Source organism: Xylocopa sonorina, chromosome 8, assembly GCF_050948175.1.
Source record: "Xylocopa sonorina isolate GNS202 chromosome 8, iyXylSono1_principal, whole genome shotgun sequence".
NCBI classification, from domain to species: domain Eukaryota; kingdom Metazoa; phylum Arthropoda; class Insecta; order Hymenoptera; family Apidae; genus Xylocopa; species Xylocopa sonorina.
In genome coordinates this window covers 9,470,911-9,484,735 of record NC_135200.1, presented here as the reverse complement: position 1 = coordinate 9,484,735, position 13,825 = coordinate 9,470,911, and the positions used below count along the sequence as shown (strand labels likewise).

The window sequence follows — 13,825 nt, the reverse complement described above, 5'->3', positions numbered from 1 at the left end:
GAAGCCATTGCTTAATATCGCTACTTTACTTTAGGTTGCATCGTCTGTGATAAAATAAAAAAAAAGGTATCGTTAGGATCGCACTTAATATCGCTGCTTTACTCTAGGTTGCATCGTCTGTGATAAAATAAAAATCGACGCTTTGATTAACCCTTGCATTCGACTTATTCTTGCTCTGCTAGGCGATTAGGAACTTTTGCTTAATAATGCTACTTTACTTTAGGTTGCATCGTCTGTGATAAAATAAAAATCGACGCTTTGATTAACCCTTGCATTCATCTTATTGTCGCTCTACTGGGCAACTATAAGCTATTGCTTAATATCGCTACTTTACTCTAGATTGCATCGTCTGTGATAAAATGAAAATCGACGCTTCGATTAACCCCTGCATTCGTCTTATTCTCGCACTGTCGATCAACTAAAAGCTATTGCTTAATATCGCTACTTTACTTTAGGTTGCATCGTCTGTGATAAAATAAAAAAAAAAAACTATCGTTACGATCGCACGCAGGATAATTCCGTTCGTGGCGGCGGATGCGCTGGTGAAGGACAAGACGGTGCCATCCACGGTTACCGGATATCCTTCCGGCTCGGTGGTGGTGCCCCCGGAACTGCGTCCCACAGACACCTCAGGATTTTACGACATCGCCACTCAGGAAAACAGATTCAGCCCGCCGGTGGAAACCGAGGGTAGGATCGTATTTTAAACCCGTCACGCGGATACATACATGCATGCATAAGTACGTGTACATATTTCCAAAGGCCCGAGTTGTCCGCGTTTCACGCGTCTCGAGGAACCCATCGATTCCTCTGGCGACGACCAACACTTTGGCGAGCCGCGTCGCTTTCTCTTATCCTGTTGGGATTTCAATTTTTATAATTCTCTCGTATTGCGTGGCGATGTTAGGTGGATTCGTACCGAGGGAGCCACCCTATTTCGACCCACCTTACCACTCCACTGACCTGAACCTCGAAATTGGGACGGGCGTCACTGTTGTTCCAGCGCCCATCACGAATCCTCTTCGCAAAGGAGATGGTAACCGATTTTCTTCCATTACTCTTGCTCTCGATCGTTACTTTCTTTCTTTATCTACTCGTTTGTATCGTTAGAGTGTATATACGAGGAATTTTCGAAGTATATATTAGAAATATTAAATTTGTAATACCTTTTGGGACTTCGAGTTTGTTCGTTTCTTCGTACGATGGAGATGGATCGAACTCTTTATTCGATAAATCAACCCTCGACGAGGTACGTTCCGTCGCTCGATTCGATTAGTCGTTATGGGATTATGGAAATCTGATTACGCGGAGGGTTCTCTTTTTCTACCTGTTCAGAATTTCGTGCCGCCCTAGTCCGACGATATACTCCCGGTTCTGTTTCATAAATCTCAGGCAGCAACTGTCTCTTCGAGAATATGGAGCACCGCCACGGGGAGATTCTGCCGAGCAGCGGTATCTGCGTGATTTGCATGTGCTACTACGGCGAGGTGGTCTGCTCCACGGAAAAATGTCCGCCGCTGAAGATCGGATGCAGGAGGATCAACAGCGAGGAGACGTGTTGCGGGAAAATCGTTTGCGGTATGCGAGGCGCCTTTAACGTTCTGTTTACAATATCTCTCTTCCCACTGCACGCGTTACTTTAACAATATTCAACCGTTCTCGACTTATAATCAATTTCACGGAGAAGATATAAAATTGTGTAATCATTTATGCCTGTGATAATTCGAATTTTCTCACGTTAACTCTATGATTGTTTATAAATAGTATCTGTAAACTAATATACTTTAACGATCGATCAATATTCGTACTCTAACTGTTTGATATTTTCAGTGGAAGCTGAGGAATCGCCAACAGTGGTTCTGGACCGCGCAGACGCCACGGCGCCATCGCTCCACCAGCCAATAGTGTCTCCAGATCCGTTCCGGGACGTGATCAAGACGGAACCAGCTCCAGATCTGCCTTCGCTAATCGTGGACATGCTCCCGTACCTCGTGGAACACGGGATCACCACGCCAAGGTCGTCCACCACAAGCACTCTGAACCCCCTGCAGACCCAAGTGGCCAATCATCCCCAGCACTCGTCCAATTTCGACTTCGTGGACAACTTAACCCTGCTGCGACCACCGTACAGGCCTGAGGAGGGTCCAGACGGATTGATGCCCAAGAACAACTACAACCTCCCCCAAGATGGCCACTTAAAAGAAGGGATCGCGTCGAGTTACAACCCCAAAGAGGCTGATCAGAATCTGGACCACGTTCCCGATGGCTTGTCGCAGAGAATCAATCCTCTGGCGATGGATCACACGGTTAAAACGCTGGAGGACCAATTCGTGTCCTCGAACAACATAACCGACCCGAGTTCCGTCAAATCGAACCACACAAAGCAAGGCGATATTGGCATTCCGTCTGAATCGAACATCGCCGAGTCACAAGCGAAGCTGAACGATCCTAAACCTCATCACACCACTGATAAGCAATTTGCTAAACCTGAATCAGACACGGAGGATCCTATATTCTCCCTGGACCGCGTTCTGGACATTCTGCTGTCTTCAGACACCGTCAACGATCCTAATTTAAATTTTAATAAGGAGAACGCGAAAACGCCGGAAGTTTCCACTGTTTTTAGTGCGTCTACCAGTACAGAGTCCAGTTACGAGTTCCAAGGGCAAAAGAGCGTCTCCACGACGAGCGAGAAGATGGAGAACGCCGTGACAGAGGGTGGGACGCCGTCGAAAATCATGGAGAACGAAATACCGGTCTCAGTGGCCAGTTTGTTGAAATTGGCAGGGTGCAATATTTATGGGAGGATGTATCGCGTGGGCAGGATCATCACAGAGCTGTCTGGGCCGTGTCTGGAGTGCAGGTGCACGGAGATCGGGGTGCAGTGCAAGCAACTCGGGTGTTGATCGAGGTTGCCCGTATTTGGGCTGGCTGTTTTCCTTGCGATTAGGTTCGTTCGAGTTAACTGACTCACTGCTATGTCCTTCGAACACGTTTTCAAGATAGTAAAGACTGCTTTTGGATAGTTCGTCAAAATTCTTGGTACCCTTTTCCCTCATCTACAATTTCACGACAAGTCGAATTTTAATTACAATCAGATTTAATTTCTGATTGTAAATTTGATTGTCAATTCTTCTGATAAAAAATCTTATTTTCTATATAGTACTGCGAGCAGTTTAGAATTGTGTGATATACAAAATTTTTTATCTGAACGCCACGACACATGTTGCAATGTTGCAGTTCGAAAAAATTGGATGCATAATTTTTATTTCTTCCTTTTTTATACCGTGCTTGTTAAGAGGGGTGTGTATAGCAGCGAGCGCGTTAATTCGTCGAGTCAGAAATCAGTGCTGCCCGTTTCGCTTGACGTTTCGCTTGGTTGGAAGCCGATGCCACGAAGGAAATTCCGGGCGAACGAGAAAATTTCAGTCACGTCCCGAGATTCGTAGCGGCCGCCCGATTATGTATCGCGGTAATTTCCATCCCGGCGATCCCTGCGTTCCCGGGTAATCTTCGCCGTGGATCCCGCGACCCTGCGCGCGGTAATTTCGTCTTCTGCATGCAGACGCGCTTCGACGAATCTAATACTCTCCGTCATCCCATTATAGCGTCAGCTAATCGCTGAGCGTCTATCAGACCGTGGAACCTTCCGTCACTGCTCGATTGGACGATTAGCGAAAAATAATTCGAAACAGCCCCAATTTCGTTAAACGTGAAAAAAACGCTTCTCGAAAATGACTCTTACTAGCAGAGTCGAAAGTTGACAAACACATTTAATTTTCTGTATACGAGAAAGAGAATTAAATTTCGAGGGATTTCGTGAACGATAAAAAAAATCAGTTGTCATCTAGGAACGATTGCTCGAATTGTTCTACTTATTTTCGAAATTCTGCGAATCACGTAATTCTAATTATATAATATAATTATATATATATATATATATAATTTTTATATTTTACTGATACTGTAGGATAACTATTGCTCCGCGCGTGTGTATGTGTGTACGTGTTCGTGTGTGTAAGACTCGCCATCATCATCAATGGCGACAATGCGGCCAGCGTGGGTGCGTTTCGATCCTGTCACTTCTTTTTGCACACAGTATACTGTTAGACGTAGAAACAATTAATTATCACGCCCAATGGCGATTGGTGGGTACGCATGCGGTGCTACGATCGATCCGCGACCCCTTTCAACCCTTCCATCCGCGTCATTCATCGACAGAAGCGAATTGATTCACAACTATCACGTGCTATCATCTAGATCGTAAGCATGGCCAGTGATCAATGAGGATCACTAGGTTCAACTGACTCGCAAACGAACGCAGTGGAACGATTTCACCTTGCAGCACCCTCTTTTTTGTCTCTCCTTTTTTCTCTCGACGCTTCATCCCCTTCGTCTCGCGTTAAGGGCGACGAGGACACCGCGAACTGGGCACGGATCGACGGGGAAAGCGTAATCGTTTCTGTATCGCGTTAGCAAGGCCGTAAATTCGCGCTGAATGCCGCACAGAGGCTTGTACTATACGTTTTATTATACGTTTGTCCGTAATAAACGTCTACGGAATTCGGAATCGTCTGCTCTTTCCAGCCCCTCTCTCTCTCTCTCTGTCTCTGTTTTTATCGCTCCCTTATGGCGTTTGATATTTTTCAAACCGCGGGAGAAGTTCGACGGGATTTATGCGTGCGATAAAGTTCTGCCGCGATCGAATGGAATTTTTGTTTCCTTTTTTTTTTTTTTTTGAAGAGGAGATATATTTGATAGGGTTGTAACTCTGGAAATAGAAACATCGCGCGACAGATAAAGGTACGTCGTGTTTGAGGAAAATTACTTTTGGTTTTCAGTAATTATTTATCAGCTTTTTAGCTTGTCTACTGTGGAAAGCAGGAAGTGAAAATTGTAATTAATATTTACCTTGTTTCCACGTGATAAGCTGGCACGAAACATCCTTGGTCGATCTTGAAACATGACTTAACAGCCTGTTAATCGTTCAGTAATTAAATAGCGATGAAATCGGATCGATATCAATTATTTCTGTTAAGGAATTAAAGACAGGACTAAATAAGTAGGTGAAAATTGAGAAAATCAACAGGATTACGGGAACCGCGGTACGATTTCGACTTTATTGCAGGCAATCGATTGTTTCGATACACAATGGAGAGGCGACAGCTCTCCGATAAATATGCCCGTGACCAAATCACAGCGTATATAATCGTATTTATATTTATATCCATATTTGTATTTATATTTATATTTTTATATATATATATATATATATGTATCCAATTAGTCGATTGTATTTACAGATATATTCGTATCGTCGTCATCTCATTAACAGTGTCGACGTAAGTTCGTAACGCTAACATAATCACAGCCAGTTCGCCTCAAGTGTGTATAAGTATTGATATAATAATATCGATAAACGAGTAGGTACGATGATCGACTAAATTGCCTGGTGAGAGAACGTTTCTCTCTTTGCTCGGATCACCCACAAATCGTCACACAAAAATTATTATTAAAGACAATAATAAACAAAAATTATGCTCTCTATTTATATTTCTTCAATTTTCTTCGAATACTTTTTTTCTTTAAAAGAGCAGAAGTGGAAGGAGGGAGTAGATATTATTCGCGAATTTTTTATTGTCGCATAAATTAATTTTTTAAAACTTTTTAAAAGAAATGTAATGTGCATTTTATGATGATTGACGACTTGCATTTTATTTGGTTATTTTTAAGTATGACGGATGAAGGTGTAAGGGTAGATTTGTGGGTTACTCGAGCACAAATGGCCGCTACTGTTCACTATCGAATAACTCCTACGTACAATTATAAATGTATTTTTCCTTTTTTTTTGGCAGCATCGTTAATATCTCGTCACGATTCGACTCGCGAAAATGTCTACCAACGCGAGTTCTTGTGAAATTCCTTATGCTCTACCAAAAACCTTGGATTCCTTCCTGTACTTCGCGTTTCTTCGATTTTCTTGTCTAAAACCGTGATAAATCCTTGACAGAGTTGTCAATCCTTTTCCGTTCGAAATTCTTCCTCTCTCTCTCTCTTTTTTCTCTACAAACACATCGATTTTAGATTTCAGAACTTGCGAATCGATTTCTCACGAGTCTCGCGCGAGGAATCCAAGGGACAACGTTCCAACAGCATTCCTCTGTACATTAACCACCTTCGACAGGTGTTTCTGTTCCTCTATTGCACAATAATTGATCGACAGTAAATTCGTCGACCGAAAACTCGATCTCGATCGTTACACTTAATAATTAGTACAATATACAGTAACTTTTTCAAGAGAAAATTCAATATCTTGAGAACAACAGTTAATCACCAGTCTCTACCATCGTATAAACAGTAATCGAGTCAAAAATTCCGCCAAATGTATTGATCAACCATGCGAAACGATAATTCCTTGGTTAAAAATTTCATCAACGAGCATCAGAACATTCCAACGACCAAAGTTCTCCAGAATTTTTCCGCGCAACAAAAATCGTCTGCCCTGGGAAAGACACTTTCAGTTTAGAGTTAAATGTGCGCGCATCGTCGTGGATTCGAGAACGGTTTCGCCTTTCCTGCACCCACCTTCGTCCGTTTCAGCCAGGATCAAGGTGGCGAGGGGTGGATGCGCGATTAGAGCCTCGAAAAAGGTAGCGAGGTCGCGATTGAAATTCCAGCCACGTCCGCGCGCTTCTGTTACACCCCCGCGAACAGTTCGCGCGTCGTTCGCCCGCCGCTGCGAATTTCCGCCGCGCGTTTACCCCCGATTAAATTCCCCTCTCCCGTTGTTTCTTCCGTCCTGGACGATACACGGCAGAGGCGAACCCCGTCGGAATAGAATTTCTCGGCTGATTCGAGCCGAGAATTACTGGATGGGACGAGCAACCCTTTTATATGCTTCGGCTACCCGTTCTGGCAGTGTTCTTCCTTCCCCCAGCGATTCTTTCTAGATTGGCGATGCAGCTCGGACGTTTGTTGTGTCGCCTTTTACCCTTAATTTTGTTGTATCTCAATTTTGGGTGGAATCGAGGTCGGCTCTGGCAGTTTTCATTATTTGGCTATGAGAATTGGGTAATGAAAGGAATAATGAAAGCGGATGAAGATTTGTAGATTCATTTAGGGGGTTGATTTTTTGGTCAGGTTAATTACTGATATGTTAAGTAAACGGGTAGAAAAACAGAGTGTATAAAGTGTAAAAATATGAACACATTATGGGACCACGCGTTTATACGAACAATTAAGAACCATTGAGAAGTAGTAAAAAAGTCTACTTATATAAAATCATGTAATGCAGTGTTGAATTCTACGAACAGTTTTACTAAAATTTTACGAGAGAATAAGGATAGAAGAATAAATAAATAAATAAAATCAGTTTAATGAAGGAAAATTAAGTACTACCATGGGCGAATAAAATTTCCTCTAATCTGATCTAAAAAAGAGAAGGGCGCAAACGTCGTGATGGAATACCATTTGAATGCAGAGGTTTGTATAAGGTCCTGACACGTGCACTCGATCCGAATGCCGCGATTTTCCAAAGGGAAATCAGGTCGTCCCGCGACACGTCATTTTCGACAACGACGCCCTCGAAACTCGACGACCATCCACCTTAACGTGAAAACGCGTCCCCGGGTACGACGGATCGAGGGATCGAGCGATGGATCCTCGCACGCGTCGCGTGATTCTTCCACGGGTCGCATCCGCCGTTTCGTCCGAGGAAAAACCCACAGAGAGGGATTCGTCGTTCGCAGCCGCTCTTAGATATCGAGCATCGGGCTTATCGTTAATTTTAATCGCCAACTTAGAGCGAGAAATTACTTAGAACACCCTTAGCGAGTAGCGTTTCTGAACTCACCTTGAAAATTGACGAGTAAAAGTTGACTTTACAAATAACAGAATTTGAAAACGAAACCACGAATGCAACTTTATCGTTCCTTGATTTTAGTTCGTGGAAAATTGTTTCATCGCATCTTGCGAGATGAAATTTCATTTCCTTTGCAGCTTTCATTTACCAATTTCCCACGCGATCAGAAACAGGACCTATCGATACGTTACCAATCAACGAATTTCAGGTTTGCTGATAGTCATCACTGTACACTCGTTCCAGCAACCATCTGCCACTCAACAACACTCACAATGAGTCCTCGTATCATTATCCTCAACGTACGACTCCAATAATAAAACCACCCCCTTTAGACACTCCTGCCTAACCTTTGAATACTCGAGCCAGTCTTTTCCAAATCGCTGGTTCATCACGAAATGACACCATTGGATAAAGAAGCTGAGTCCTACGACTTCCTTTTCTTACATTTGCTACGAGTACGATCAAAATTACAGTGTTCGTCGTTAAATAACCCTCTTTTCATCCCCACTAAGGGGTGTACTATCAACCAACAGTCCAACGTTTTAAAATTCCTGTTTGAACAATTCTTTATCCATCAAATGCACAACGAACACTGCTAAAAGCGAGTCAATGAACAGTTCAACAATTCCACCTCTTGTCTTCACCATTTCTTCATCTACTGAACCATCCGTCTCGCGTCAATTAAAACGCTCAATTAATCCAACTTATCCCCACCTGTTCACCAATCTCGAGACGTCCAATAAAAGTTCCTCGTCGATTATTAAACACGTCAGTTCCTCCAGTTCCATTTCTCAACCCTTCCATTAAGCGAGCAATCGAGAGCGTCACGTCCTCCTCCGCGTCGAGTGTCACTCGTCGATCGCGCGACGAAGAGTGGCGGTTTCGTGCGTGCTCAGGTATACGTCGATTCATCGCGACCCTTGAAAAACGGTTCGCCAGTAGGTCCTCGTAGTCTCGCGATTACAAGCAACCTGGACGACGTGTATTTCCCTCAGGGAATCTCTCTGGTTCCTTTTACCGGTCGAAGACACCAAGCAGGGCTTTGATTAACGAGCAGATCTCCTGGAAGTGGCTCGCAGACGTGGACAGGACTCCATTGCCCTTCTGAGGAGGGATTTTCGATCATCCCTGTCGATACAGTCGACGGAACGTCGACTCGACCAGCTGCAATTTGTGGCAGTCTTGTTTCTTCACGAATGTCCTCTTTTTTTTATTTTATTTTATTTATTTTTTTGTTCTGGATGTGATCTCGTTCGAGGTTTAACTTAGTGGTTAGTTTATAGATGATTTTTTTGTGGCAGTTATTCGAGTGCCCGTCGTTTTCTCGTTTTCTAAAAATCGTCAACTCTTCAAACATTTTCTTACTTTACTTTGTTAGTGATAGCGCAATCTTCTTTTTGCAGTTGTACAGAGTTCTTCGACGTTGCAACGATACCTTTTCAGTATCGTTACACGCACTTTCCTCTTCGCTCTTCTCTTAGCTATCGACTATAGATACAACAAGCATCTTAATTATATTAGCTTCCTTTACGTAATATACAATTCTCATTTCCTTTCCTCCTTAACCTCCACTGTTCGTTCTAACTTTATAACTTCAGTTGTATCAATTCCTACTGAAAAACGTATTCACCATTTTCCACGAATTCCATCTGCAATCGTTCCTCCAAACAACCCACTCATCGATCCTCAGCAACCCTTCTTCTCGATCTGATTGTCCATCCACATAATCTCTCAAGCCACCAAACCAACTGTCCATATCACTCGAAACGACCAACGTCCTTCCCAGCGAGTGCACACTCGTCCACCTCCTCCCTCGAGGTCCACGAAGACCTCCTCTTCATCCAGACATCCACGTTCCACCCCTTCGCAATAATTTCTCGCGTCGATCCAACCGAGTAGCCTCCGTTTCGCGGCTGCAGGTCGTCGCCTACTCGAACACGCTCTCAGCGGCCTCTCTGATCTTGACGATGAAGAAGGACCGCCTGCAGAGCTTGAAGAGCAGCTTAACCCTCTGTCAGGACGGCTTCCTGAGCTGGGGGAGCGCGATCAGGTAGACGTTGCCAAGGATCGCGCCCACCACCAGCAGCATCACGCTGACGGCTGACAGCAGGCGAACGAACCTGACGAATCGTCGTCCGCGAGCGTCTTTTTTGCTCTGATTTGGGAACACAGCCAGGCCAAGGAGAGGACCAGCGAGGGCCCCAGCCACGTGGGCGGCCCAGCCGACTCTGCCGCAGCCGAGGAGCGCTGGTATCGGAAGTGACGCCACGTCCGCGCTGGCCAACAGCAACACGGCGCCCAGACGCCAGCCTGCGTAACGCAGCTCTCCGTGGCACTGGAAATTCAGAAAAGGGGTGTATGCGATGGAGTTCGAGGGGTGATTTGAGAAAGAATGAGAGATGTGTGGTGTTTCGAAGGGGTGACTCGAGAAAGAGGGAGAGATGGGTGGTGTTTCGATGGGGTGACTCCAGAAAGAGTGAGAGTTGGGTGGTATTTCGAGGGGGTGACTCGAGAAAGAGTGAGAGTTGGTATTTTATGGAAATAAAGTGTCGCAGAATTCTGGTGAGTTGTATTTCAGTGATTTGGGTGCTTGTAACTCACCAAGTAGAGATGCGCGAGATGGCTGGTGAGCAGAGCGTAGACACCTGCTGAGGCACCGACGAGGAAGAGGCTCGGTTGCAGCAGGGATGCTCCAAGGGCGCCACAAACACCCCCACCTAAATAAATAGTTGCTACTCCTATTCGACCCTGTTCCACCTATGGTCATTAAAAAATTCTTTTCCACGATACCACAACTTTTACATTGTTACACAATCGTAGAACTCGCGACGAATCGTTATCGTTGATTCAAAAAATACAGAGGAACGCGAAGGTTTTCCAAGCAGAGCTCTAGAGAGCCTCTGAGAACGAAACGTTACGGTTTGAAATAATTGAAACGATCGAGAAAAGTTCGACTATCGCGGTCAGAGTTCGAGGAAATTTTTCGAATCGATCAGAAGTTCAGCCTGGCCGCGACGGAAGCGAGGCGTTCGGTGGTTTCCGGTCGATTCGCAGCCCTTTCAGAGGATCGATCAGCGGGGCGAACTGTACGGCTCGCGGGTTGAAAAAGAGGGCGGTCCACGACTGGCAATTAGTCTGATCAACTCACCTCGAGCGGAGTGGCCAGCACCAGCTGGATGACCACGTTCAACGCAAGGTGGAGCGCGTTCGAGTGCAGCAGCATGTACGAGGCGAACCTCCAACCCTGCACCCTCTGACGGGGGTCGTAGACCAACCACCTGCGCAGCGTCGCCTCGTCTCCCAGGCAATGCACGGCTATCTGTCGTCATCCAGAACGCGTTTTAATCGTTTCGCATCGTTCGATAACCTTTTGCGAGTCTCCTGTTGGAGATCGCGACGTTCAAATTTCTGACAAGTCCCGTGGGGCAAATGCTATTTCTGAGAAAGTGGAATTTTAATCATTCGCGTGGCGTTCTCAGGTGGCTCGTCACTTTTCTCTGTTATCCACATTGATTAACGTTTCTTGGTTCTCAATAGCAATTACCCTGTCGTAAATCTAAAAACTGCTCAGCGAGAAACTGTGTAATTTTAAGTAGTCTGTGTGAATAATCGAACGCGATAAGCTGGGATTTTAATGCACAAATTAGTAACCGCAATTCGTTGATCCTGAAAACTTTGTAATATTAAATAGGATATACAATAGATGCGCACGTGTGTTTATAAAAGTTTGCAACGGAATCACAGATGGGCAGGTGGAATTTATTGTCGAGCGTAGTTAAATGGTTGTTTGAAACGAGGAAGATGCTCGAAAATGGAAAGCAGATGCACGCGTATGTTAATTGGAGACGAGGCTGAGAATATCGATGACAGAGTATCGAAATCAACCTTCTAGCCGCCGATAATATCGTGCGCAATTTAATATACAATATCAACGCGACATTAATTAATCCATCGCGGCGTTTAATATAACCTGCATACAATTTGCACAAAATAATCGGCGACCGTAAGAACATCGAAACGGTGGACGGGGTCGCAGCAAAAAAATTGCTATCCATTTCGCCCGCGAAATTGCCGGCAATTATTATAATTTGTATAAAAAAGGGCGCGCTCGATGCATTTATTCATAGAAATTCGATGGCTGACCGGACGGTAAAGGCAAAAACTCGAGTGCACATTATCGGCGTACAATCTAACGAATAATTAATTCCATCCGCGTATGGAAATTCGACCAGGCGAAATGGTAATTAATCAAAACTGCTTATTTAATGCCGAATAAACCGCGCCCGTAGCCAGATTCTAAATAATAAACGATCCGAATATGCGAGTATTATCGTCGATGATAATCGCGTACGCAAACGAGAGAAGGACGTTATCTTAAAAACCACCCACGATTAATTTATACTTATCGCATCGTTTGCAATTTTTTTTCTATCTAAAAGAGCACAGTGTAATTTTGATTTAAACGTTCCTCTGCAACGATGGACGATTTTTAAAAACACCATTCAACAATCTATTGCAAACCCACCCCTCGACGTATCGCTCAGAGAATCCTTGCTCTCTCAAACCATCCACGAAACCAGAAATTCAACTACACATACAACACGTACATATGTAGTTTTCTATTTAAAAGAACACAGTGTAATTTTGATTTAAACATTCCTCTGCAACGACTGATGATTTTTAAAAACACCATTCAACAATCTATTGCAAACCCACCCCTTGACGTATCGCTCAGAGAGTCCTTGCTCTCTCAAACCATCCACGAAACCAGAAATTCAACCACACACACACACACGTAAATATGTAGCCATACATCAAAGCATTCGTGGCAATTTTCAAGCCGCATATTTACACGGCAGTTTAGCCAAGACTTACGACTTACGCCAAGGGATCGTTCAGCCACAAATCGTACCAATTCTTTCCCATCCCGCAATCTTTTCGCCTGCCGCCAGCCAGAAGCGTTTCTTTTTACATTTGCTCGGACGTGTTCGCGTCTCAGCTCGCGACGTTTCCTCACCGTGTAAATCACCCAGCCGCGCGGATACGACGCTTTTCGGGCCAGGCTGGCTGCCCCCTTTCATGGCCATCCATTTTTATGTCGCCCCCTTTTTACGAGCGCCGCGAGTCTTTCAGCCGCGGCGCTCGCCATTTTGGAGAACGGCGCACGGCCGATCGAGAGCTTCTCAAATCATTTCTTATTTTAGAGCACGGTTTCTTGGGCCACAGAGATTTTTTTTAAATGAATTTTGGGTCTTTTTTATTTTAGAATTCGCGTTACTTGTTATTTTGTGGTTAGATTAGCTTTGGATGCTTTTAAGTTGGAGAGAGATTAGTTAATGAGTCAGAGGAGATAGATTATTGCAGCTGGATTTGAAGTTCTTTTTTAGAGGATAGCTTTTTAAGTGGAAATTGTAGGAATTTAATGTATGAATTAGGGTAGTCGTATGGTGTGTGGTTATTTTAGAAGTGGGACTGTTCAAGAATATCTAAAATCTCGAACGATCAATGTGAAAATAGCAGCGAAGTGAGATTCGAAGAGGAAATTACTAAATCGATTTGTCTCTGATTTCCGTCTCAGTTTCAATTTCGATGTCAGCGTAACTTATTGGATTACAATTAGCTACGATTGCAATTTTTATTTAAATTTCTAAGATTAAACTACCTCTATCGAATGTAGACAGTCTGAAGATCTGTCTTCGCGAATCAATTTGCTTAACAATCCATCTTGATACGTTTACTAAAAAAATCTTTCGAAACGTACATTTCTCTTCATTTCTCATGATTCCTTTATTCCGTGGCTCGATCTATCTCCTCGACCAATTACGCTCAGTGTCATTCATCTTTCACGAGGGATGCGCAATAAATTTCCATAAGAATAAATCGCGACTTTACCAGCGAAAGAATTTAATAACGCATATGTGAATACAAATGGCGGGTCTCAAACGATCCTTGCGCGATCACGAG

The 13,825-nt window shown here is 44.1% G+C and overlaps 3 protein-coding genes across 4 annotated transcripts in view; 1 reads left to right on the top strand and 2 right to left on the bottom strand.

The window, feature by feature from the left end:
* Positions 1 to 2,983, top strand: part of LOC143426511 (uncharacterized) — a 43,308-nt gene extending 40,325 nt beyond the window's left edge. The window contains exons 11-15 of the mRNA XM_076900030.1: positions 512 to 690; positions 908 to 1,036; positions 1,393 to 1,578; positions 1,831 to 2,528; positions 2,592 to 2,983. Of these exons, the coding sequence (XP_076756145.1) occupies positions 512 to 690; positions 908 to 1,036; positions 1,393 to 1,578; positions 1,831 to 2,528; positions 2,592 to 2,906 (1,507 nt within the window). The 3' untranslated portion in view covers positions 2,907 to 2,983. The remainder of the gene's footprint in view (positions 1 to 511; positions 691 to 907; positions 1,037 to 1,392; positions 1,579 to 1,830; positions 2,529 to 2,591) is intronic.
* LOC143426505 (uncharacterized) overlaps positions 1 to 13,825 on the bottom strand; it is a 185,253-nt gene that overhangs the window by 58,316 nt on the left and 113,112 nt on the right. The gene's annotated exons all lie outside the window — the stretch shown is intronic.
* Positions 9,791 to 13,825, bottom strand: part of Rho-6 (serine protease rhomboid 6) — a 117,575-nt gene continuing 113,540 nt past the window's right edge. The window contains exons 3-5 of one of the 2 annotated variants that reach the window (XM_076900023.1): positions 11,010 to 11,180; positions 10,463 to 10,618; positions 9,791 to 10,196 (exon numbers count right to left, since the gene is read on the bottom strand). In XM_076900023.1, the coding sequence (XP_076756138.1) occupies positions 9,876 to 10,196; positions 10,463 to 10,618; positions 11,010 to 11,180 (648 nt within the window). In that variant the 3' untranslated portion in view covers positions 9,791 to 9,875. The remainder of the gene's footprint in view (positions 10,197 to 10,462; positions 10,619 to 11,009; positions 11,181 to 13,825) is intronic. The other variant, XM_076900024.1, reaches the window with a different exon arrangement.